We start from the raw sequence: 26,925 nt of genomic DNA on the forward strand, positions 1-26,925 counted from the left end.
TGGTTAGATAGCGAATGTTTTAATCCTATTATTTTTGGGAGTTATATAAAAGCCGCAAGTTAATATAGTGTGTCTTCTCCTCCCGATCTGTTCATCAGTGACAGACGAACTATTCTTGGGGTCTAATGCTAATTATATTGTGGCTTTCCGAGTTGATTTATTGATTGATTGATTTATGGAATTTACTCTCAAAGCCAAGCACTGGGGTGAATTTCTGAGGGACCCATTCTAAAGATATTTAAAAACATGTACCGATACAGTTTACAGTACAGTAAGCTATCACTTATACAGTAACTTTTATGTACAAACTCTCTGAGACTGTTTACACTACGCCAGCTTTAATGATATGGACGTCCTAGTGGACAAGGAATGGCTATTAAACTTACTCATACAACATTCTACATAACTCTGCTTCACTTAATCAAAAAAGATAATTCCACCAATCCAGTACCGGCAGACATAATGAGCCATACAACCCCATATAAGAAATACACTACACACATGACCCCAAAGAATCCAAGAAGCCAATCTAAGAAGGGGATAAATCAACATTACTCTTACATAAAACTTATTAAACTTAGTTGACTGTTCATTCCTGGATCTAGCAAAAGCCTACTCCTCAGGGTACAGAACCCACAAATTCAGAAAATTGACAGTTAAAATAAGTTGCATTTCTGGAACACACGTCATTATGATACTTAGCACTTCATCTCCAGCTCAAAAATTTCCATAACTTTCGTCTTGGACTGGCCATTCCACAGACAAGGGGCACAGAGTTATGATGTCCTCGAAGTCACTGCGTGCCGGATTATAACTTTGACAATCGACAGAACACGGCTTTGTTTGCCCAAATCTCCCCCTTCGAACCAGATATCAACTGTTTTGTTACTGATTGTCTCTCCATCAGTGATGATTAAAATGCTCAGCCACTGCTTGATTATTTTGGGGTAATTCAGGCACTCTTGTGTATTCATATTATCTGTGCCATCTTTGAATTTTTGTAAAGGGCGAGTTCCGAACTTTCCAGCCTTTGCAGGAAAGCTTGTTCCCAAGCCCTCACTCAAAAAGGAAACATATCTTACAAAAATCATACTCCATTTTCGCTTCTCAAGCCATGATCATGATAGGTTGAACTTATGCATCCAGCCAACTTATGTTACTTCTGGGAATTGATAATGTTCATCAGGAGTCAAAGTTCTGGTTAAGCAACGGTATTTCTCCTTAACGTCTTAAGTATAATCCTTGATGTATGTACACAGCAGCCTCGCCGATGTCGTAAGGATGGTAGGGGCCAGAGGGTGCTCACCCCACTAAAACTGGCATGATAATGCCAAGTCTGGTCACAATGTACCCTATGGTAAAGGAATATAACTGAATTGCTATTTAAAACACATTACCTGTATAACTGTTTCAATGTAAGTTAAATTTACATTTATAAATTCTGTATCTTGAATCATGTTTAGATTCGTTCCCAGTTTATTTCGAGGTTAATGACCCAAATGTTATCTAGGGGGTTAGGTTAAGTTAGCTTTCAGGTGGTTAATCATTAGGTAAAATAAACTGTTAGACGAATCCTAAGGTAATCCCACATCTTTTAGGCCATTTCTACTTTTTTATGTCTACATATATAAAGATGATGCAGAGGTTGTTGTGGAAAGTCAACAGGCAGTGAATAACTTTGTTAGTGTGTGGGGCCAAGACAAGTGGTTTTGAAAGGAAGAGTTTAACAGCGGCTGTTTGTAAATCTTACAGAATAGAAAATGAAACAAATTGTGTAAAATTTTTATGAAGAATGAAATACTAGAGATTGCAGATTTTATGTACCTGGGAGTGATATTAGGTATGAATTGTATGGTGGAGATTGAACGCAGGGAGACAACAGTACATGAAGGAAGTTTGGAGAGGTGGGAAGTATCATTAAGTAAAGAAATGTAAGAGCCAAGGTAAATAATACTGAACTTCCAACCTTAACTTATGGTAGAGAAACATGTACTTGGAATGAAATAAGAGATTCTGAGGTTACCAAAAGTGATATAAGTAAGAATTAGTTAAGTGTGTGGAGTATCTGAATGGAAGGGAAGGGTAAGGGTGTAAATTGTGGAGCAGTTGAGTGAGTGAGGAGAGGTTTACTGAGATGGTATGAAGGATAGAAGAGTAGCGGAGTATAAGGGCAATGAAACAAGTGAATTGAAAGGAAGAAGACTTTTTTGTGAGAAGGAAAAGTAAAATACATTAAAGAGGGAAAGGGGAAAGGGATATAGCAATAGAATGAGTAAAATTAATGATATACCGGTATGTGGCATGGGGGCGCTTCCGTTGTGGCAATCAAGGTAACCATATAAACAAACTTATAAATATCACTGCTCTGTGCTAGGTGCTGTAGCTACTATTGGATAATTCTGTTAACAAACTTGGTGCAACATTAGTGTGGATGGAGAGTAGATTTAAATCAACTTGCCACCCTGCACATGTAAAGGGAACAAAAATACAATAAAATTTTAATGATAGATCTTGCAGAATCTCACATATTTTGTATAGGTATTGTAGTTTTAAAATTTTGAAAGCATATGCACATGAACAAACACAGCACACACTTACCAGCTTCACTGTAAACTGGAGTAGGACCAAAGCATAGATTAATAGCTTTGTTCATTTTGAAAATAGTTCATCATTTACACTACGTATAGCCATTGTAGACACTTTCAGCCCATTTATCTCTTAAATACTCTTGTGTCATCATCAACAAAATGGTGTCATACTTGATATTTAACAAATTGAGAGTTTCATGGGAGACAGAATGCAACACATCATTAGTATCATTTTATTTTTTTAATAACAAAGTTGCAGACATTTGTTTTGTTCTAGTTGTGTCTAGGAGACGGGTAGCAACGGGTACAGCGGCGTCAGACCACAGGTTTGGTCGGTTGCAATAGCAAGTTGACCTCGTTGGTCCAAGAATCAGCAGCATGGACCCTTCTGGGGGCCCGGTCAAGCCAATGGGGAAGCAGCAACTGCCCTCCCAACCCTCATGCACACTTATCCTCATCAGACAGCCAAAACACTCTTCTCCCTGAATCCCAGATTTTTTTGTTGTTTTATATTTTTCTTTTGAGCACCATTCTTTCTCCTAATTCTGTGAGGAAGTGATAAGAGGTTTGGTCAGGCAGCCAGGGAACTCTTACTATGAGAGCCTAGCCTTGTATGTCAGCCATGAATCTCATTCTTACACATTCAAGCACAACACTGTTATATCTTTGAAACACAAGGAAAGCAGGAATTATTAGGGGATATAACTACATAAAAAAAGAGGGGGCTAAGAAGAGGCACTGATTAGTCTGGTATTGTGTGAAAGAAGGAATGAAAAAAAAATATTAACACTGAAATTTAAAGAAGAAATGGGTAATCACAGATTTTCCTGCTTCATTCTTGCATATTCAATAGTCCAATGAGTAACATTGATCTGTATGGTCACACATCATTCCATCTGCACATTTGATGCTTTAGACAGAAAACTGTCTGTTTACGACAGAGGCTGATATACAAGGCTCTGGCTTCTTCATTATCTCGGCAAATTTGTTTATGACCCTACAACTAATGTTCTACTCCAATGATTTATCTCTGTATGTATAAATTATGAAGACTACAACTTATGATTATAAACTAACATTTCCCCCCCAGCTATGAGCAAATGCACAGCAAGGAGCTTCATTTACACAAGTCGGTTAAGATCTATGAAATCATTTTGACCTGTTTTTGAAAGATTCACTCGTCATCACTATCCGTCATCACATAGACCACTTTAACAGGATCACACGCAGAGAAAAATGCATCACAATACAATAGGGGTAGAGAGATCTTGGCATGTTGACATGACTTATCACTGTATATGTAAACAAAATGAGGCTATTTTGTAAGGTAATATATGATAAGTGATGTGATTTTCACAGTGGAATATGAACTGAAAAGTGAGTACTGTACAGTATATACTTCATTTAGTAGAGAATATCATATGATTAAACCAATGTCAATGTTTCAAGATACTTCAAACAAATAGAAAAAATTCAAGAGGTAATGGGTATTTTTTTGGACACTGAAGCATTCAATCAACATAGTCTAAATCTCAAGACCCCGACAACAATTTTTTGCCAACAATGTGTAAGTGCCCAGTTCATGGCTCATGCCACCCACTAAGGTACTACCAGCCTCCAGTACAAGGAAAACCCTGTCTCGTGCCATTCCTATATCAAGTCAAGAACCTTTATAAAACTAAATGTTTTCCTTGGTTTTTGGCACTGGACTAATATACCTTGCCTGTTGCACAAGTGTCAGTATCGATCATTATGGATTCCATTTGTTAAAGACCCACTTTCTAATTCACAACAGGGATAATAGTCCCATTTCAAATGCAAAAATCCATAATGGCTGATCATGACACAAGATGAGGAGAAGGTTCCTGAGGGCGGCGGCACCTCGCACTCTATGGAGCACCACAGGTCTACGAGCCAATGAGAGCTTTCCCTTACCAACCCTATGTCACCCAATGGCCACACATCTCCATTCCCATCCTCCCTCCCTGACTAGATACTGAGGAATCTTGGTACTCACTGTAAGGTACCTTATAATAATTTGCTTTCACTGTAATACAATGACAAAATAAAGGCAGACATTGATTCCAATGCAATACTGTACTGTTAAAACTATTGTAGAAATAATGATTAGTTGCTTTCTCCCTTACAAATATTAGATAACTATGACTGTAAAATTTTGATTAAATAGTACCTAAAGAAGTTAATGACCTGCATAAAACTGCTTCCAAGAGACAAGTAAAGATAATCATCCTTGTTGACTTCCTTTTGGTTATATAGTGGCCATTGAGTGGGGGTTCTCAGGGAAGGGGCTGCCAGTGCTGTGTTCAGGATGGAACAACGCACCATCATCAATGGCATAAGATTAGCCAGAGGTCTAACGTGAGCCTGAGGCATGTAGAAATCTATGGTATACATCAACCAATGGCCTATGGGACACCAGTAGCAAACAACACACCACTGGAACTCCAGGAGGCTAAACCTTTTATTGACATTTTATGTCACAACTGTTTAACCTGTCACTGCATTCTTGTACAAATTTAAAAATGCAAGGGATATTTTAAAAAGTGAAGATCCAAAACCAGTTATACAATTTCTGCCACACTACATTATTTTATAAAAAAAATAATAAATAAATAATAATAATTATAAACACAAAAATAACTATGAAACCTGTGGGAATTATAAATGGCCAGATCATGATGAGGAAGGAGCAAATGTTTAAATAAACCTGAGTGTGTCAACAACAGACACATCACCAGGCCAGAAAAACACAGCAGTTCTCTTTACTCCATGGAGTGAGAATTATTTACACAGAGATTAGAGACAAATTAAAATTGAAGAGCAACTTCTTCACTCAGTTATAGCTTATTTTCAATGTTAAAGAGTGAAAACCTCAACCTGGAGTAATTTCTAACCTCCCTACAGAGAGTAAAGAGAAGTCATCCAAGTTTCTGACCTCCTCTATGATGATCACAGTTCTTGATTTTTCTGAAGCATGTAACAAATAAATCTACTTCTGAAAAAGTAATTTTACAAACTTCAACATTACACTGATTAATTTTATACAACCACCTAAAAGCTGAAAAAAATTAAATAAAAAATTTAACAATGCTACTACTGCAGGCCAATTAAGAAGCAATAATAATAATAATAATAATAATAATAAAAAGATTCATTTGAGAAATTATTCGAGTTTGCTATATTCCTTGCAAGATGAGCAAAATCTATGCCATAGTCTGGTTTTGTGAGTCCTCTACATGGTACTGGCTACAAGAAATCACCATAGTGGCACAACACAGCACATAGGAGGGCGGGACCGGGTCACTGTGACACCCCCTCCTCAAAGGCAGCCCCAAGCCACTGAGGTCGTACGGTAGGAGGACAGTCTCTCCATTTTTGTTCTGTTGTGGGTTGGATACAACAACTCCAAACTAATTACATCTTTGCTTGCTTTACAAAACTGGTCTGAGGCAGTTCACCAGTTTTGTGGATTTTCAAAAGGGATAAACGACCCCATCACAAACATGGGAAACAATTTGATTTGATAATCCAAAAAACTTTTAACCTTGCCTTCTGCCTGACATTGACCTACCACCCTGTCTCCCAACAGCCGCTAGACTATGTACACATCATGGACCGCGCACACTGACTGTGAGTGAGCTCTGCGTTCACAAAAAGGGTATGCCACTGTGAGCAAATGTACACAATAAAAATAATAAAAAGAACAAGGGCCTTATTCAACTGTCATATTCTTCTGTTAACAATGCTTCAGATTTCACACATTCAAGCCTTACATAGCACATCCATAAGGCTATTTCTCAACTCCTGAGTAAACACACCTAATTGGGGCATCCTCTATAAATTCACAATATGCCATATACATCTAATTCATGGTAAACCAGAGAATAAATGCCCTCTATGACAAACACTATTGATGAAAACAGGTCAGCACTTAAGAGGAAGATGAAACAACAAAACAAAGAACAATCTGAACACAGTACATAGAACTCAAAAGTAAACATGGGGTACACCCTGATTCTTCCATTGGTATGGTCTTGCTCCTACGCTAATAAATATTCCCAATTATGCATTGGATTTTGGCTTGACTTCCTTTAGTAAGATGACTAAAAAAAATAAAAAAATAAATAAATACAATATAAGCAGAACCTCATTTGAATGAACTGATAAAAAAAATGTGAATCTTTACTTACACAAATATATAATACAGTATGCTCAACTGTTAAAAACAGATTTATAAACATGATGCAAGCCATCAGAAGACAAGTGTCTAGCTTTACATTACTGACACCTGAACTCATACTACGGAGTAGCTACACTCTCTGTGATCGCTTCATACAAGTTTAATCAGTAATTATATGAATGAAAATTAGGGAATTGATTTTACCTTAATGAATACCTCAAAATATGATGTCATAAAAATTCTTTCCCACTAGACCATTTACAATATATATACTGTATATATATTACCTATTTCAGATTACAAGACTGTAATGTGCTCACACATTTAATACTTTGTCAACGTCAACTGCCAAATTAATTCAAGGTTATACTCAGAGAAAAAGTTTTACTGAAAATGTCGACAGAATACTGGTGTCTTTCTTGTTTCTGGTGTCAAGGTTCAATATACATACTTATGTATTGGAAATATAAATAGGGAAGCTCTATAAAATATTCACTACCACTGTGAAGCCAAAATATAAGTTAACAAAGTCAGGAACTTTGAATATTATAAAACTTAAATTTTTCAAAATGCTTAACAAACAGTTTACTTGGTTCATTAACCAAAACCAATACCCATGGAATCGATTCTATATAAAAGAAATACCCCCATCATCCTTAAAAAGTCTATAAAAAGCAAAGTTAAAAAAGTGAGCAAATACTCTCTCATAAAATAAAGAAACAAAGAAGAGGTCATAAAAGATTCACCACAAATGATATGCCAATGGTGGGTCCCCCAAATCACATAAAACTGTTAGACAACTGGTGAGGAAACACTATAGGAATGAAGGTATTGTGAGGTCTTTGGCATGATGTTGATAGGGAATTAGGTCAGACAGAAAATTCAATAGATTCAGCAGGAGTCAAAAAGATGCAAACTGCTTTATGACAATATTTTGATAGTTATGGTTTTGAAGTACAGAATGGAATATACTCTACATTTGCTAAAAGCTGCTATCTGACTGAGCATTATCCAGCTGGCCACAAGCTGGGTGTGGGGGAGTTCTCTGTTGTGTGGGTGATGCACCAGCTGGGTGTAGGCATGTTTCTGGTGCTTAAGTCAAGCACCAGACAAGTGTCAAGGGTGAGGGAACTATGCTGGTTGTCTGATGCTTTGGAGGGGTGTATGGTACTGGGGAAGGTATAGGAGGGTGATAGTGTTGATTTAATGACACATCAACCTGGTGTTAGGTGGACAACTGTTGCAAAAAAGATGTATCAGCAAGGTTAGGGGTAGAAATCTAGCAACTGATTCATCCACAGAGTACTGGGTGAGATTTATGCTTAATGGGTGTTGCTTTGAATGGATGTAGGGAAGGTGTCTGCTGCACAAGTGATGCATCAACGGTAGGCATTGTGGTGATGGATGTTGTGGTGGATGTGGTAGTTGTGGTATGTGAGGAGTGTCGGTTGGGGGAGGGGAAGGGGTAAGTGGTAGTATAGATGTGGTGGTGGCGGTGGGGGAGGGAGTTCCTGAGACTGGATTAGCCAACGCAGCCAGCCCGGCCCTCAGGCAGCCCAGCAGCCAGCATGCAGCAGGGCAGCCTACGGCCGGTCCCTCCTCACCAGCGGGTAATAAATAACAAGATAAAAGCAGTGCCAGCAGAGAGAGGGGGGGCCAGGCAGCTGCGTTGGAAAGTGGGTGGGGTCCCGCCAGCCTCCACTCTGGGTGTCACAGGCTCACATCACACAGGCACACACGGTCCTGCACCACAGTGTGGCCACTGGCCTAGCGCTGTCTCTGGCCAGGCTCTTATCAGTCTCACTGTCCAGGGCCTGGCTGCCCACTGTTCACAGTACACTGTTGAGCAGGTTGCTAGGTGAGCCCAGCCGTTAATGACTGGCTAAGGGGCTGTGCTGCACCACCATAGGGCTGTCCTCACCCCCTGCACCTGCCCCTCCAGGGCCCCCACCACCTCCTCCTGTACCACCACTGCTGCTCTGTCTGTGTCCCACTCGCACTGCTCCTGCTGCCGCTGCTGCCGCTGCTGCTGCTCCTGGTTGTGACATAGGCAGAGGTTGTGGCTGCTCAAGATGTCCCCCAGGTGGCCGCGCCCCTTCATACATGACACCAGGGCCCCCAGAAACAACTGGCACCAGCGAACCTCCTGGGTAACCATAGCCAACAACACCTGCCTGCCCTCCACTACTCCCACTGCTACTGGAGGTAGCTGGTGGAAAAGTGGGCAGTCCAGGATAGTGGTATGGAGCTGAAGGTGGGCCTGATGCACTACTACCACTACTGGGTGCCAAGGGGAGGTTGACAGAGCCAGTCTGGGTACAGTCCAGGGCCATAGGTAAGTATGGATGAGTAGAATATACTGCTGTAGGTGGCAAGGATCCTCCAGCAGCTGCCGTGTTACTGGACGACGTGGCTTGGGGTTGGGGCCGTCCGGCAGTATCTGGAGGGCGGGGATCCGGCGGTCGACAGCGGTGGGCATGGTGAGGGTGCACGTGGCGGGGATGGTGGGCTGCATGTGGAGGGTGAGCTGCATGATGACTAAACACCTCACAGTCCATAGCCCCATGAGAGTGCCCAGTGTGAGTGTGGTGGTGAGATGGATCTGACCTTGCACGACCTGACACTGCCACTGAAATGTATAAGGTCACATTGTCATTAATATCAATACAAATCAATTTAAAAGCAATTTCAAACCACTCTAAGGAGATAATATGACAAAACAAAAAATGCGAATACTAATGATACCCAACAGCATGAAACTACTTTGTGACAATTCACACAATTTGTAGCAAACCCTGAGAGGGCACTGGTGCGTCTCTCGATCAATTCAGTGCATACCACAGTAAAATAATGCCCTTCACCTTAGCTTTAATAATAATGAATCTCATTGCTTGTGAGCAAAGAGCACTTTTAAGCCAAGGTGCACTTAGTATAAATACTCACACAGGAACTTATTACCAAGCTTTGATTAGCATACTCAAAGTTAAAAAATACTCTTATATTCCTTGATAATAAGTATAACACTTACCAGGTTGAGAGGTTGAATGATTGATGGGAGAGGCCACAGTGTGTTCAATCGCTGGACTGGTTGAATTGCTTGTGTTTGTGGATTCGTCACTGGTTCGTTTAAAGAAGTTGTGCTGCAGGCCATAATATGGGGTGATCCTTGTCTTTGGGTCATAGTCCAGCATTTTCTTTATCAGATCCTCAAACTTGAGATAATCAGAAACTGAGTGACCCTGTTCATTCAAACGTCGACCACCCGGGCCACCACTTTCAACCCCAATAATGTCCCGCAATTTACGACTCATTGGTGGCTTATATTTCTTGCCATCCTTAGCTTTCTTAAGGATATAAGTCCCATCAGGCAATTTATCAAAATATCGCCGTGCTTTCGTGGCCATGTCCAAGATATGCTTTGGTGGCATTCCTAACACTTCCACAATCTTGTTCATCTGGTCCACCTGCATTAAGAAAATAAGTATACAAATAAATATCAAATATAATAAATATATAGTCATGGACTGATCATATACACTTAGTAAAAACAGAAAGAAGTCCTGTATATATATTAAAATTATACAAATTAGTGTAATTATGCGAGTAGGGAAATTCAAAAGAACAAATAATTCATATTTTCTGATCAGTAAATTACAATAGCAAAGTCTATGGATATAACCTGAACCAGCAAATAGAAGCTCATTATTTTTTTCTTCAGATGTTTAGGTTATATATTTATTGCAACTCCTGCAAGACAAATGGTTCACCTCATTGGCCCCTGAAAACAGAGGTTCCCCTGTGTGCATCTCCACCAGGATACATCCGAGACTCCACATGTCAATGGCCATATTGTAAGGGATACCCAGCAACACCTCAGGTGACCGGTAAAATCGTGACTGAATATACTGATATATCTGCAAAAATAAAAATAAATTATAACTGCATATAATATGGATACTATTTTTATATTATGTAGCGTTGCCATTAGCAAAAAATATATTAAGAGGGTCTGCTGTAAGGCATTATATGGTTAATACAACTCCTGAAATTTTTACACAGAAAATTTTTTGAAGGTTTAGATACACTCATTTATAATGGCTACAAAGGTTGTTTAGTATCAAAGATATAAAAAAAAAAATCTGGATTAGATAGGAAAATATTTTACTGTTAAAGGATAGTTGAGGCAGAGTAGGTCTCCCTTCAAGAAGTTTTGGGGGAAAAAATAATCCAAAACTGTAATACCATGTTGGCTTCCTTGAAACATGGTCTACTATCCTTAGCTAAGTCATCTACTAACATCCAATATTTCATCTGTCACACTCAAGCAGGGTCAGTCTTCCATTCTCTCTCTCTCTCTCTTTAACCTATCAAATTACCTTCACAGTTCCAGCCTCCTTCAAAAGTACAAACCTTCCTGTAAATGCTACATCCACCAAACCCACACATCTACCTTCTTCATAAAATACTATACTGTATATGGTTATAAACATTATGTATGATTGATTTTTAGGCCATTTTTTTTTCACCTCTCCTACTATAAATGCATGAGTACACAATATTCAACATCCTCAACTAAACTTACCCTCTGGCCCATTTGACAAGAACTTCCAAAATCCACAATCTTAATTGCACTCCGCTTTGGATTGCAAAGTAGAATATTTTCTGGTTTTAGATCACAGTGGATTATCTGAAGCTCCGGTGTGGACAGGAAGAGGAGAGCTGTGCACAGCTGTTGCGCAAACTTGCGAGTCAGATTCAGCGACACACCACGGAAGTTGGTGTTGCGCAGGAGGTCATATAGGTTGTAAGATAACAGCTCGAAGACCAAGCACAGGTGATTGCGCCACATAAAATGTCGCTTCAATCGTACTGTTGTAAAAAACAAAATAAAATAAAATGTTAAATGCTGTGGGTTATCAAATTTGTAATATCAATATAATTTCAGTCGTGTTCACTATTTTTTTTTCTCAAAAAGATTCAAGTACTTAAGTATAAACACTGAAGCACTCAAATAACAAAAAGCAAAGTTAATACAGTATCTATAAAGCAAAAACATAAAAAAATGCAATGATTTGAAAATAATTGACAGAAAAGTTGCGCAGAGCAAATGCACAGGGTAAAACTAAGCAGTCTGGTAGAGATTTTATAATGAAATAATGGAAAAGGGTTATATATATATATATATATATATATATATATCTTGATAAAATCACACGGGAAAATGGGAACAACGGAGCACCTTAGCTTTCGTCTTTATTCAAGACATCTGAAGATGTCTTGAATAAAGACGAAAGCTAAGGTGCTCCGTTGTTCCCATTTTCCCGTGTGATTTTATCAAGATTTATCTTATCCACGTTTTCATTGTGGATTTACATGAAATATTATATATATATATATATATATATATATATATATATATATATATATATATATATATATATATATATATATATATATATATATATATATATATATATATATATATATATATATATATATATATATATATATATATATATATATATATATATATATACATGTATATATATGAAGAAAATAAAAGGATAGATCAGAAAAAAAGGGGTATTCTCTGCACAGTTCCCATGAAAGAGTCAAGTTTATTCTTTTCTAATTTGGTAGGTCCTTGACCCCAAGACTTATAAGCTCCCTGACTTCTTCTAAATCTTACACCTGCCATTAGTTATAAAATCCTTTACCTTATAGTACAGATAGACTTATGCAATAGTAACTGCTTTAAAGATTCTTGTTAAAAATCAATAATAAAAAAAAATTATATATATATATATATATATATATATATATATATATATATATATATATATATATATATATATATATATATATATATATATATATATATATATATATATATATATATACAGTATATATATATTTACTGTTCCTATATAAATTTTTTAAGTCAGTGGTTCAACTCAAAATGGTTCTATATGTGTCAATATTCGCTTATTCAACCTAAGCTATGGTTTTCCAATTTGTACACAGCTACTAACCTTACAAAACTGTAGAGCTCCTTTATCCTTCTTCTCTAAACCTAACAATGCCCGTGAACCTCACCTAAGGTCTTCCAATATGCTGGTATCAACTAACCTCACAAAAAAATATTAATCTAGCAAATATTTTTTTTACCTAAAGGGTATGTTCACTTACTTATAGATCATCTCAAATACAAAGTGTTCCTTCAAGTGTGTCACTAAGTGCCTCATCTAAATCCTTACTGTGGGAGTGTTATATCCTCTGAATTACTGCATTATGGACATCATCCTAATACAAGCGCACAGCTACGCTAGTGTTCCAATATGTTCTCTAATATTCCATTTTATACAGTATATAACATGCAACATCTTACACTAATGCAGATGGAGTATGCACAGTACAGTATATTTCTTCAGCCTTCCCCAACATACATCAAGGGGGGGGGTGTGTGTGTGTGTGTGTGTGTGTGTGTGTGTGTGTGTGTGTGTGTGTGTGTGTGTGTGTGGAGGGGGGGTACTCCCATATTACTCCACCATAAACATGTTTTAATTTTTTTTAAAAAAGGAAGGATAAATTGATCCTGAAATTCATTTCTCAAGCCAAGCCTGGATCACTGCAACTCTCGCAATTTTCTCTCAGTATATGTCAAAACCCAGGTAACCCTTAACATAGTGGCTAAGATTAAATCTTTTACTAGTTTCACCTTTCTGTGATAACTAGGTCCCTAAAAGTGACCTTAGCTGAGACAACTATCATGTAAAATAGAAAGCTATAGACTAAAAAGTCACACTAGTATAAAAGGAATGCATTTTCCAACTGGGTTGGCCATGTTGGATCCATGTGTCAACCCTTCAATTAAAGCCAACTTTCACACTACCAACTGGGCTGAAAGGCAGTACATAGCTGGATTGCTTAGTTCTGGGCTCAGCTGTGAAAAAGGGGATTTCAAAATCAATCCTCCTGTCATGCCCCGTGTTATGTAACCTGTGTAACTGAAGCCAGCCACAAGGGAGGATGTGGCTAATGCAGCAATGCACCCCATTAAAATAGGTTCCTCTACACCAGGGGTTTTCAAACTATGGGTCCCGACCCTTCAGTGGGTCGCGAAATAAATAAATTGGGTCGCAAGATAAAAATGGGTCGCGAAAAAAAATAAGAAAAAAAATAAGAAAATAAAAATAAATGCACCATAATTTAGGCTTGGTTATTGTAATGTACACTCCACAGTCTAGGAAGCGACTGCAAGGAGAGCATTTCCTGATTCTTTCTTTACCTCTCATGTCAGTGTTTGTCTTTGATTTACTCATTTCATATCATTACACTTAGGTTTAATGGGTCGCAATTCAAATTGTTGTTCTGGCTGTGGGTCGCAGTAAAAAAAGTTTGAAAAACACTGCTCTACACAATATAGCAAAGGAAAAATTCTACCAATTATCTGATCACTGGATCATCTAGAATAATAATTTAGATACATGTATCCTCCTCCCCGCTTAAAATCTTCCCCAACTGTTACATTAAGATGGTTCAATTATATGACCAGAAAAACAACCTATACTGTATGTCAGCATTAACATATAATTAGCACCGAACTAAGTAACAGATAGGTTGTAAGAATAACAAAATAATATATTGCAACTTAAATGAGAATTTTTTTTTAATAAAGTCATTACTGTATTATATACACTGTAATCTTTGTAATCCTCCTACAGTGTGGATTCTGGGATATGGGTCAGTGAAGTAAGGCCCAAGTGTTACAACTCTTTTGATGGTACTGTAGTATATCCTGTCTGAAGTAACATTTTAAATTAGCTGGAAATGAGTTATAACGCACCGAGAAAAAAAAAAATAATACTCATCCAGACCCTTAATGAAGCTACACAGAGCCAGAGACTAGTAAGCCGAACCAATGAGAACTGTTAGGACCTGAATGTTCTCATGTAGACGTACCAATCCAACACAACCAGCCTACATAATATACCCCTTGAGGGGTTTACCCATAATTTAATCTGAAGTACAAGAAAGCACATACCAATCTCTACTAGAAGACATTATTGTACTGTATACCCCTAAGGGTTGACCCCAGCTCATGACAAAATTAAACTTCTGGCTAATTATTTCAGATAACTTGCCAGATGTCCCTACACTTAGGCCAAATCTCATTTTCTGAAGCAAAAATACATGAAGTATGGTATTTTCCCAGACACTGCTAGGGTAGAGTATTAGGCCACAACATCAACACATCAGACTGAAACTATCCCCTGTAACACAAAGTACAAGTAAGGAAACACACTGAAACTGTTTGAATCAGCCCTAATCCTTCACTAGTTCTAAAAACTGGCCCAAGCACTTAGAATTCCTTCCCTACTAGGGTATATGAGGCTATGCTGCTGTGAAGATCAACCTAATAAGGTGAAAGTGAGGCTGAGCCTGTCAAGTTAATGCTTGAATCCAATATGGCTGACCCAGATTTGGTTGTACTGTCCTAGGAAGGTATACCCAAATTTACCACTTAGTTTCAGAAACTATCACTGAAGGTCACCAGATGGTGACACACAGATTTAGTGAGTGTATTACAGGGGTCGCATAGTAAGAGCATAGGGCCAAAAAATAATGACACTTTATGTCCATTCTCTCTTCCACCTTTAATCATAATCCATCTCCAATTTTTCTTTCCCGTGCCCCTCTCCAAGCAAAATCAAAGACTGTACCTGTAACTTTCACTCTAATATTCAGGAACTGAATCTATCATACCCTCAAATCTGACTGAACAACATACAGTACTCTTCTACCTCAATATTTCAACTTTACCTTTTCCAACTATACATAAGAAACTGCAATAGCTTGTATCTAAGAAGCATTATTTAATTATGCGTTTAAACATTACTTTTCCGGAGAGGACTTGAACAAGTCAAATTCAGTAGCAATCTTCTGTAGGGTAAAACAATTTTTCCAACATAATCTTGAAAATAAGGATTGTGGACTACTGTAAGCTGGTGACAAGATCCCACAAAATTAAAAATATATATATAAAACAGAAGAAGAAAAACAAAACACTCAGGATTGATGTTCACTGTAACAAGTGTTAAGGCTCACATGTAGCATTTATATGAACCCTTGATGACGAGAAAGTGGTTGCGGTTATATTCCTAATTACTGGATAACAATCATTATAAAAACAACTACAATATATCTACTATTATGATCTACATTTTCTTACCTGGTTATTCATTGACATAGCATTAGTTTAGGTTTCCTTTCTGTTTAACATCCACTATACTGTTGCTGACAATCTGAGTAAGTAAAAAACCCAAAACAAACTCTTATCAACTCTTTTAAAAAACAAGTCTTCATATTGTTCTAAATACCTATATACTGTACTGCCTCTCCTCCAGACAACAAAGTTTATTAGCTATAAGATTGAGCTGACCACCTCACCATGTTTGAATCCAGGACTGTCGTTCTCCATGTATGCCAAAACCATCGACTCTTTTAACCTCATTGGGTAATACCAGTATATCATGAAATGTTTTTTTTTTTTTTATTCATTTAGGAAAGAACTGTTTCCCTTTATACCTTTTCTAGAAAATAATAGTTTACTTTTAATCAACTAATTTTGTTTTTTACTTCATTTATCATCACACTGAATTATGGTGTTTCAAGGCTGTCAGAGATGACCAAGATGGATTAGTTGCTTAACACCTCCAACAATGAGCCTCCCAGGGCTTTAAGGCTTAGCTCTTGGGCCAACTGGAGGACATTTGTACATCAAGTTTTACATCAGACATGTCGATATGGAACCACACGTGATCACTAGCTGGGTGATATATATATATATATAAGAAACTATTCCTCTAAATTTTGAGATTTAAAAAAAATAAGACCTGGATTCTTGGATTCTCAAGGTGTTCATACAGTGAAATTTCTGTGTAAATGCATATGTAAAAATGCAACTAACTGGCTAACTTGAACAATGGCATATCCCACAGGTATCCTAAATAACCTACATATAATGCCAAGTTTCCACTCTGTAAAAGTGGGTTGGCGATGTGAAGGGCATCCTGTCGTAATTCTTGCTTCAAATTTACCTGATGGCAACTGGGACACCATACCATCATGGCTAACCCACACAACTGAGAATATGGCCATAAATTGGCAGTGATGATAAATATCCCCAGGATGAAATACTCACATACATATCCATTCCCACATGACATCAATCAATCAACATACGACCATCAAACTCTATTTCTGCAGTGAACTTTCCTTCTCGCTACACGCACAACTTTATTTTGCCCAAGTATTTCACTTAGCACCAGTTTGGAGAAAAAATTAACATATGGTTCCTTTGAGAACCCAGACTTTGCTCATTATATAACAGAAGCTGGTTACTGGGTATATGGCCAAACCACTGATCCTATCTCACACTGAACATGAATCCCCACTGAGTTCTCTGTACTGATTTCCCTGCCGTATTCTATGGCTGTTGCACTAACCTACCATGTAATGGCTCTTACTAACTCAAATAAACATAAGTTAGATAAAATACAATTCAGTTATATAATGTTGACTGACATGTTGTTGAGTGGAAACACAAAATGATTCCTAATACACCAGTCACCAAAAATGTGAATTATTTGGTTACGTAGCCAATAATGAATGAGAAAAACTCATGTATGATATACTGTACTGGGTATGTTTTTCATTGTTGGAGGTTTAAACTTTGAACTCACACATATTAGCAACAAATGGAAAACACTCCTTCCACAAGTTTTATTTTCCATTTACAGCAAGGAAACTCAAAACCAACCCAAAGCAGTTTACTGCTGCATCTAATGTCAGTGTTTCTCTAGGTATGTAGTAATGTTAATTTCATTATGAAAATATTTAATCATTTACAGACTACTGAGCATGCTAATATCACACTGCATCAGTATTGTCACTTCCACACTATTTGCCTAAGTTTACTTAGGTTTATATTAACTAGTATGAAAGGCAAAAGGAACAGCAATAATAATTTGACTCTTCTCTTTGTATTAACCAAATTTCAACATGCACACACAGGATAGGGAGTTATGTGTTAATCTAAACTAATCACCACAGCACTCAAAACTACACTCAGCAGATTTCTTACAAGGCCAAACCACTAACCTTCTCGGTGTTCAATAATGCGGACAAGTGAATACTGAGCTACTGGATAACAATGTCAAAGCTGCTTGTCAAATTGGATAATATTGAGGTCGAGGGAAAAGGAAAGGTAGGGCAGTTACTAAACAAGCAAATGTGCTAGATAAAAAAAAGGGGGGGGGGGGATGGGTACTGAAAAGTGGGACATAAATAATGAAGCTCACTACAAATTTGGGATGTTCTAGATTATTTTAAAGAAATGATTAACTGCTTCAGAACTACTGTACATATACTGTATAAAAAATAAATAAATAAATGAATAAACTGAAGGACCAGGTTCACTTCATCATTAAAAAGGGCAAAAAATAATGAGTGGGCCAATATTTTTTACAAGTTCCTTGTAACAATCAATACAGAACAAGGTTGTATAAAACCATAACCATAGGTGATTATATGTGGTAAACCCAGCCATACAACAAGTTGGGATTTCTTAAACAGGAAACACATCTTCAGGAACACTGTACTGCTTGAAGAGGTATGTTATGTGTTTTTCTTTGAATAGCTTAAATTCACATTACTAAGAGCTAGAGGGCATCTATGGTAATTATTAAGTTTAAGAATGTCATTACTTCAAAATCTCACCCAAGCCAACCTGAACTCATTAAAGGCATTAGAAAACATGGAAAATAAGGAGATTCAAGTGTACGACAACCTAGAAAGACACGTCACCCAACACAACAGAGAGAGTTAAATACCGATTCAAAATTTCACCGGAACCCTAAAGTTACACATCCAATACCCACTCACGTACCAACAACAGTTTCCGCCGTTACACTGTTTTTGTCACCGTTGGATCAAAGGGTAACACTGCTACAACCATTACCTTCTTCCTACAACCCCCCAGCCTGACAACTACAGCATTTGGCTTGTTTCTTTTCCAGTCTAAGAGCTCCTGTAGCACCAATGAGTTCTATTTATACTGCATATATACTTTTTACAAATCTCCTAAATAATGTAGTTCTCAAAAATAAGATTTTAACAAACTATTTAAAATGGACCAAAAGGAACTGAAACTTTTACCAAATTATTGATTGAGATGGATGGAAGTAAGTGTGTGTGTGTGTGTGTGTGTGTGTGTGTGTGTGTGTGTGTGTGTGTGTGTGTGTGTGTGTCTGTGTGTGTTTGGAGATGAGTGTTCGAGCATACACCACGTGTCTGTGTTTGACTGATATGCATACTTATGAACACACATTTCAATATCATACAAACACAAAGTCAGACTGGATAAACCTTGAAGCCTTCCAAGAATAAACATAAATAAAAAACGAAAAAAGTGCATGGCTGAAATTGAAGTCAGTGGAGAGAAAGATAAAGAGAAAAAATAAAAATAAAGTTGGCTAAAACAGACTGAGATAATGTAGAAGCAAAACTAGAGTCAGCTGAGGAGTATTAGAGGTTAATGTGTTACGGGTGCATTGCGCGGCTTCATCTACCCACCTATCTTGTCTTTACCTATATAATACTTGTTGTCAGAATCTGCTCGATTCATCATCTCCAGCAGCTTCACTTCGATCTGCGCCTGGTTGAGGAATGGCTTCTTGTTCTTTATAATCTTGATGGCTGTCCACGTCTGTTCCTCATGGTCGAAGGCCTTGACAACCTAAGTGAGGAGTTAATGTTAATGACTGCATGATTTTTTTTTCATTTAATAACCTACAACTTTATGTAGCTACACCAAAACCTATTCCAATTTTACATTATGTACACTGACAGTTTAGCGCATGAGTATTCAACCTTTTGTGTATGGGGTAGCCTTGAGCTGAACAAAATAGTCTGGCATTAGGCAAATAAAATATTAAAAGTGGCAACCCCTTAGTGAAAAAGCTAAGAATCTGATTGAGCTTTGCATACAATGTGAACAGTAATAATTAAATTTTCAGTAGATTTTTAAACAGCTTCAAAATCAAAGGAAAATACACAGTACTTGACGATGTCTGCATAAAATAGAATACTCTATCACTTTATATAACCACTAAAGAAAACAAAATTTTACAACCAAACAAAAGTAGTTCTGTAATGTAATGAAAGTCACATGGAGACTAACCTGACCAAAAGAGCCTTTGCCTATCAATGAGTCAATTTCATATCTATCTTCAAACTTCTCCCCAGACTTTATCATATAATCATGGTTGTCGTCATCGTAGCCATCATTGTACACCTTCCGTTCCTTTTTGTGCATACTTGGACTCTGACCCTGCGTTTGCTGGGCACGTTTCTTTTTCTTGGCATAGTAAACCTAGTAAAACAAGGACACATACATTAGCTCATTAGTCTTTTGAAATTATTGCATAGAAACACCGACAATAATTAAAGGACAAGGTGTATATAAAAGACAGGAAAAAAAAAAATCATACTACAGTACAAACAAGTTTATGGTGTTCAAGTAGAGTTAAAATTTATTTTATAAATGTGGTAAATCACTAAGGTTAAAATATTTACATTGCCGATCCAAAATTGTTTTCTCAAGAGGACATAAGCAAACCATCAATATGACAAACTATAGTGTGCAATATGAAGCACTGCTTTAAGAGTCAATGATGTTTGTTTGTTTTCCTGTATGGATGAGTGTTACCATTTAAGGTAAGGAGGAAAGAGTCATAATGTCATACTGACACATGCACACCTTACTAGTCAAAACAGTTGGTCAGTCTATACAGTGCTTAAATCCTTCAGTTCCATCTGATTTCCAATTTCAAAGATGTGAGAAGGTAACAAGGGAATCACTTCTATATCTATACATAAGTGATTCAGACAATGTGAGCACATGTGTAAGGGGGCAAAGAGTGAAAGGACAAAATATGGGTAGGAACAGCTCATGAATTTTCTTTCCATCAGATAGCAGGCCTTTTTATTTGTCTTTTCTTATCTCAGGGGATATATTTAGTGTCTCACTGGTCCAGCACTTTGATTTAAGATCTCACCATATGTTTCCTTTTCTGTTACATTCCAGGATCTAATACAGTACATCCTGAAGCCCACCTGTCAACACCTCCCTCATGAACCGTGGCAGAATAAGTATGGTATATTAATTTAAAAATGAAACACAAAAATCCCCTATAAAAACATAATGCCTACCTCATTTATGTGCTTATAAGTTTTGATGAGATCGACTGAGAGTTTCCGTAGAGGGCCCTGTGCTGGATCACGGTACCTCCTTTCAGCTGGAGAACGGTGGAGGGCCTGTAACGGGACTGACTTATAGGCTCCTCCACCACCAACTGCTACTTGACTCCCACCAACCGAGCCTGTGAAGGGAAAATTCGTCGTTAGTGACAGTAGGATAATTAAAATAAAAAAATAAATAAACAAACAGTCCCATGTTAAAGTATGCCATAAAGCAAACCTACACAAATACTATTTTGTATCCTAAATAACTATACAGTACAGGTACTGTACATGAAACAACTATTCATGCCCCTGCTTATTTATATACATTTCTTAGCAACACATAGCTTACCCTGACCTTCAAAGTTAATACCCCCTCAAAGGATATTTTTAAAACAGAATTTTGTAAGGCTTCCCAGACAATTTTGTTTTTATTTTCTTCATTTAGCTCTCCTTTTTTTTCTCTTTTTTTTTTTACATAAATGGCTTCTGCATCTGGTGGTTTATACATATGGTATGAAAAACTGCTGAAACCTAATTGTTCTATTCAGATTACAAACACCTCCACAATAACATTAGATGACCGTGTAAATTTGTGAGCATTTTGTCTACAATTTAATTCCACTGTATGGCTTACTTACTAAATTAAATTCATAGGTATTAAAGTCAGTCTGACAACTACAGTTTGCTGCTCTTGTTTTCTTTAATATGGGCTTCCTCAAAGACAGCAAACACTACACTGACACTTTGTAAAAGGTCATTTATAATAAGCTCTGCATTGTACTGTTTGACATGTTTCAAGGTTTCCTCAGCAGATGTTTAAGTTGTTTGTCCAACCCATATTTCTTATAACTGTCCTCACCCGTGTTCATTTATCAGTTTTGTCAATACAGGGTATATGCATGTTCGTGGGTTTCATTAAGTTCCCTAACAGCAGGTACAGTCCATTGCGTACTTATCTAAATATGCTGAAATGTGATAAGGAGGATAACCTTTCAGATGTGACAAGCCTAGAATCAGGCACTTGCATCCTTATTGCATGAGTCACAAAGGCAAGCACCATCTCCGCATGCTTTCCTGTTGGGCGCTGTAAACGCTTTTATGCTTCGCCTTGCACAGGATACAAAAAAGGTGCCCAATAAACTAGTCCCCTCATGGGGCAAATCTGAAAATCTAAAACCTAGAACAGGGAGGATACCACACACCATCTCTACCATGGAAAGAGGTCAATATTTCCTTTTTTTTTTCTTATATGTGTGGTATTCTCTACACCCAGCCAATAATTTTGGTTAATCGGGTAAAAAATAAATAAGTTGGGTTATTTTTTGAAACAGCAGGTGAAATGTGCCAGCCACTATCTTATTTTAAAATAACATAAGACTGAAAATGTAGTCTAAGAGAGGGAAGGGAATTTGATGACATAATGATGGATGCCAGTAATCATCCTTTCAAGTACCGTAAGAAGACTGATAAATCTATACCCTATTAACCTTTTAAAAATTTTCTATTCTCAAAAAATCGGAAACTTATGAGTAATCCAAATGACATTTTGAGGAAGATTTCTTGAAGATGTTATAAAAACATTCTAGATACAGTAGTCAAAATTAAGAATGAAGAATTTTCTGGTGCAGTATTCACATTTATTTGAGAGAGAGAAAAGTAAGCTGGTAAAATTGAAAAGTTTTTATCAACATCAATTTTTAAAGCATTTAAAGAGGTAAATCTGGTTAGTTATTGAGCTTCCAGACAAGAGTTGATTCTAGTGGAGCTTAATTCAATCATCAGTTTAGCTTTACTAAAAACATAAACACACTTCCACTCTTTCAAGCCTTTCCCACCATAATGCTGGACAGAGGGAATCAAGAACAATACAGTACTGTACAACTGTCTACCGGTATCTCTCGTTAAAGTTTTGATATGCCTCTGGTTATCATTTAGTTTATATATTATCACTATCTTTGGCATTCTCGTGAGTCATTAGCTGCCATGAACAATATCTATTGGTATACAGTAGAATGTAAGAGCAAAAGGTGCAGTAATAAGGTAAAGATCAGCTCTAAAAAAACTACAGTATTATATATAAAAATTTGGGTAAACCTCCTTGGGCAAACCTTCTCTTTAAGTCAGCTGCACAACACAGTGAGTCAAACAACAGGTAACATACACGGCTGTATTTACGCTGAAATAATAATAATAAATGCTTACCATGAGGAGGAGGCTGCTGCGGAGTTCGATGAGAAGAGGACAGCTGACCCTCTGGCGGGACGTACTCCAACGACACCCCCAACTGCTGCAGCTGATCCTCCGAACACAGCTTGCCATACAGGAGGTTTGGCCGACCCCCGTACCCTCCTCCCATGTCACCTGCAACAACGCAAAATATCGTTAGTGACTGAAATTAAGAAATACAGTACTATGAAGGAAATAATAACATGGACAACTATTACAGCTCGCTAATACAGTACATCATCAGCCGAGATATATGATTAAAATATACAGAGTACTCATACCCTCTTGATTGCAATACAGTACAGTACTCTCCTTACTGTATACCATCCTGTAGTCAAAAATGGGTGAGATAGTAGAACTTATATTTAGTACAGTAGGTCCAAAGATCAATTAACTCTTAAACATCTAAAGCATCAGGAACAACAATAATAGTAGTTAGAATGTCAGCCAGTCAATCCTGCCCCTTTTCTCCATCACTCAGAACATATTTACACTCAGTTTTTTTAGAGGAAGCTGGTTACAGGCAAATGTATTTTCTATACAGTAAATAAAAAATTTCCTACTGTACTTCCATTACTGTAATCATAGTTACAGAGGAGGTCCATTACAAAACTAATCATAGAGACACATACACTCGCCTTACATAAAGACAACTTTGTTAAATTCAAGACATAGAAGTACAGTACTCACCCAACATTAATGGACGGTTTAACACATTACAGTATATACGTTATACAAAGAAAATACCCTAAATTCAAGTTTCAAGCCACCACAAGAAAGTAGGTAGCTATGGTACTTCCAAATTGAATTCATACATGTAAACCACTGTGACATAAATGTAATAAACAATTGGGTGTTGCATAATATCACAAATGAAAAATATAAAATTTGAAACTCCATTAGGTATGAAAAGCTAACTGAACTGAGTAAAGCTGGTGGTCATGATTACAGTTCAGACGACATTATTTTATTTTAGTGCTTTAATGGTTAAATATTATATCTAATGATCGGTCTATCTTTTTAAACTCCAACTGCCATCACCACAAACCAAAGCTTCAGGAATGGGCACAAAAATACATATAAATAATTGTCATAACACCTTTTTTTTACCCTGATTCAAAAGAAGTACAACACTCATGTACAATACAATACCTCTTGTTTCCAAATGTAATAAAAATAAATCTTATCTTTGGGATATTAACATCACCACACAAGACAAGCCAGACACATGAGTTTCAAAACACTTTATTCATACAGCAACATAAACCACCCAGGTAGTTAGGATGACACACACACACACACACACTCAAAGAATTTATATACTGTACTGTAGTCAGCAGCCTATTAAACTCCACGACAAATTCCAAACTTTTCTCTAATTTTCATGGCTTCTCTAAGTTTATTCCGGTCTTGTTTTACATTATTTTTTAAATGAAAATGGCACATTATTCGAGTTTACATTCACACTTGTATGATAATAACCTCCCACACAACTAAACCAATGAGAGAGAGAGATAGAGAGAGAGAGAGAGAGAGAGAGAGAGAGAGAGAGAGAGAGAGAGAGAGAGAGAGAGAGAGAGAGAGAGAGAGAGAGAGAGAGAGAGAGAGAGAGAGAGAGAGGAGAGAGAGAGAGAGAGAGAGAGAGAGAGAGAGAGAGAGAGAGAGAGAGAGAGAGAGAGAGAGAGAGAGAGAGAGAGAGAGAGAGAGAGAGAGAGAGAGAGAGAGAGAGAGAGAGAGAGAGAGAGAGAGAGAGAGAGAGAGAGAGAGAGAGAGAGAGAGAGAGAGAGAGAGAGAGAGAGAGAGAGAGAGAGAGAGAGAGAGAGAGAGAGAGAGGAGAGAGAGAGAGAGAGAGAGAGAGAGAGAGAGAGAGAGAGAGAGAGAGAGAGAGAGAGAGAGAGAGAGAGAGAGAGAGAGAGAGAGAGAGAGAGAGAGAGAGAGAGAGAGAGAGAGAGAGAGAGAGAGAGAGAGAGAGAGAGAGAGAGAGGAGAGAGAGAGAGAGAGAAGAGAGAGAGAGAGAGAGAGAGAGAGAGAGAGAGAGAGAGAGAGAGAGAGAGAGAGAGAGAGAGAGAGAGAGAGAGAGAGAGAGAGAGAGAGAGAGAGAGAGAGAGAGAGAGAGAGAGAGAGAGAGAGAGAGAGAGAGAGAGAGAGAGAGAGAGAGAGAGAGAGAGAGAGAGAGAGAGAGAGAGAGAGAGAGAGAGAGAGAGAGAGCACCTAACGGGAAAAGCTGGGGTTGGCTCCTACCCCTTGTAAAAAATCAATAGCCTCGTCATCAGCTGTGGCCACAACTCTCTCTGGCCTACCCCCACCTCCCATCCCTCCCCTACACATGGTGAACAAGATGCATTCTTGGCCCTCTCCCTTACACCAGCCCTCGTGCCCAAGCTCACCACCACAAAGTCTGTATCGTGTAGAAGACATCCTCCCCCCTCCTAACCCCCTTATCCCGACATAATACTCCCCCCCTGTTCCCAGGCCGCGCTGAAGACTGGGAGCTTGTGAAACACACAGAAAACACCGGGCTTCATTACTCTAATTACATTACCTATTTGAGCCATACCTTGATACAGAAGGGTAAAATAAATTTATAAAGTACCTGTATAAGAATAAAAAATAAAATAAATAAATGGGCAGTCTTTCTACCTCTGCCTTTATATACTACTGTAGTGTAGTGAGTGACTCCCAAGCCTGCCTCCCTAGAAGACAAGCATCACAGATTAAGGAGCTTTTGTTGTCATTTAGTAAAGAAAGAATACAAGACGATTTTCCTGGCTGGCACAACTTGTTAGGTGACTGGCAGTAGGCGAGACAGGCATAAGAAAGTAGAGCCGATGTATTAAGTTGCTTTAGTGACTGGTTAAGTGATGGTGAATAGGCAAGGATGCTAATAGCCACCATTAACTACTTTGTAACTGGGAAAGTAAAGAGGGACTGCTTGGAAACTGGCAGGTGAACACTGATGGGACTGGACTGTGGTTAGTGGTGTAAAATGAAGTCTAAGCAATTTATAATTTAACAGTGATGAAGATAAGGTGTTGTATGGTGACTGAGATACGCCATGTTGTTATGTACAGTAATATCGGATAGGAAGATTCACTGTAGAATGAACTGTGAATATAAAATCAAGTCCTTGTAACCTACACCAAGCAAAAGTATGCTGTAGGTAACATTAAAAGTATCATAAACATCAATAAATACAATCAATAATACAGTATAAAAGTAATGGGTTTTCAATACCCAAGGTCTATTTACCAGTATCAAATGTCCTTCTCAGCAGAGAATGATTGTAATATTTCCTACAACTGTTGGCAGGATATACACCGAGTAAGCGAACAGACCATTTCTGGAATGTCAGTCTCAGCACTTAGTGTACAAGTGTATCAATTACTGTATACTGTAGTGCAATGAGTACAAAACACAAAAACATGGCATCTGTAACTAGTGTTATGCAACCGGGTAGCCTTTTGGTTATCCTAGAATGTAAAATCAACCTTTTAGTTTGTATTTTCAACTAACATGGATAAGCAAAATCTTTTATGAACTCTGCTGTTCTTGACCCATTACTCAGTGTGTAAAGAGACAGAGACTCATTTGCTAATTACTGTA

General features: G+C 37.7%; 1 protein-coding gene across 3 annotated transcripts in view; it reads right to left on the minus strand.

Moving 5' to 3' along the window:
* Positions 1-2,807: 2,807 nt before the first annotated feature.
* Positions 2,808-26,925, minus strand: part of LOC121868396 (dual specificity tyrosine-phosphorylation-regulated kinase 1A-like) — a 46,907-nt gene continuing 22,789 nt past the window's right edge. For 2 of the 3 annotated variants that reach the window (XM_042368993.1, XM_042368995.1), the window contains 8 exons: positions 23,299-23,457; positions 21,064-21,233; positions 20,033-20,224; positions 19,426-19,588; positions 11,372-11,658; positions 10,557-10,703; positions 9,818-10,253; positions 2,808-9,418 (listed from right to left, as the gene is read on the minus strand). In XM_042368993.1, the coding sequence (XP_042224927.1) occupies positions 8,661-9,418; positions 9,818-10,253; positions 10,557-10,703; positions 11,372-11,658; positions 19,426-19,588; positions 20,033-20,224; positions 21,064-21,233; positions 23,299-23,457 (2,312 nt within the window). In that variant the 3' untranslated portion in view covers positions 2,808-8,660. The remainder of the gene's footprint in view (positions 9,419-9,817; positions 10,254-10,556; positions 10,704-11,371; positions 11,659-19,425; positions 19,589-20,032; positions 20,225-21,063; positions 21,234-23,298; positions 23,458-26,925) is intronic. The other variant, XM_042368994.1, reaches the window with a different exon arrangement.

Source organism: Homarus americanus, unplaced genomic scaffold (genome assembly GCF_018991925.1).
Source record: "Homarus americanus isolate GMGI-L3 unplaced genomic scaffold, GMGI_Hamer_2.0 scaffold19318, whole genome shotgun sequence".
NCBI lineage: Eukaryota > Metazoa > Arthropoda > Malacostraca > Decapoda > Nephropidae > Homarus > Homarus americanus.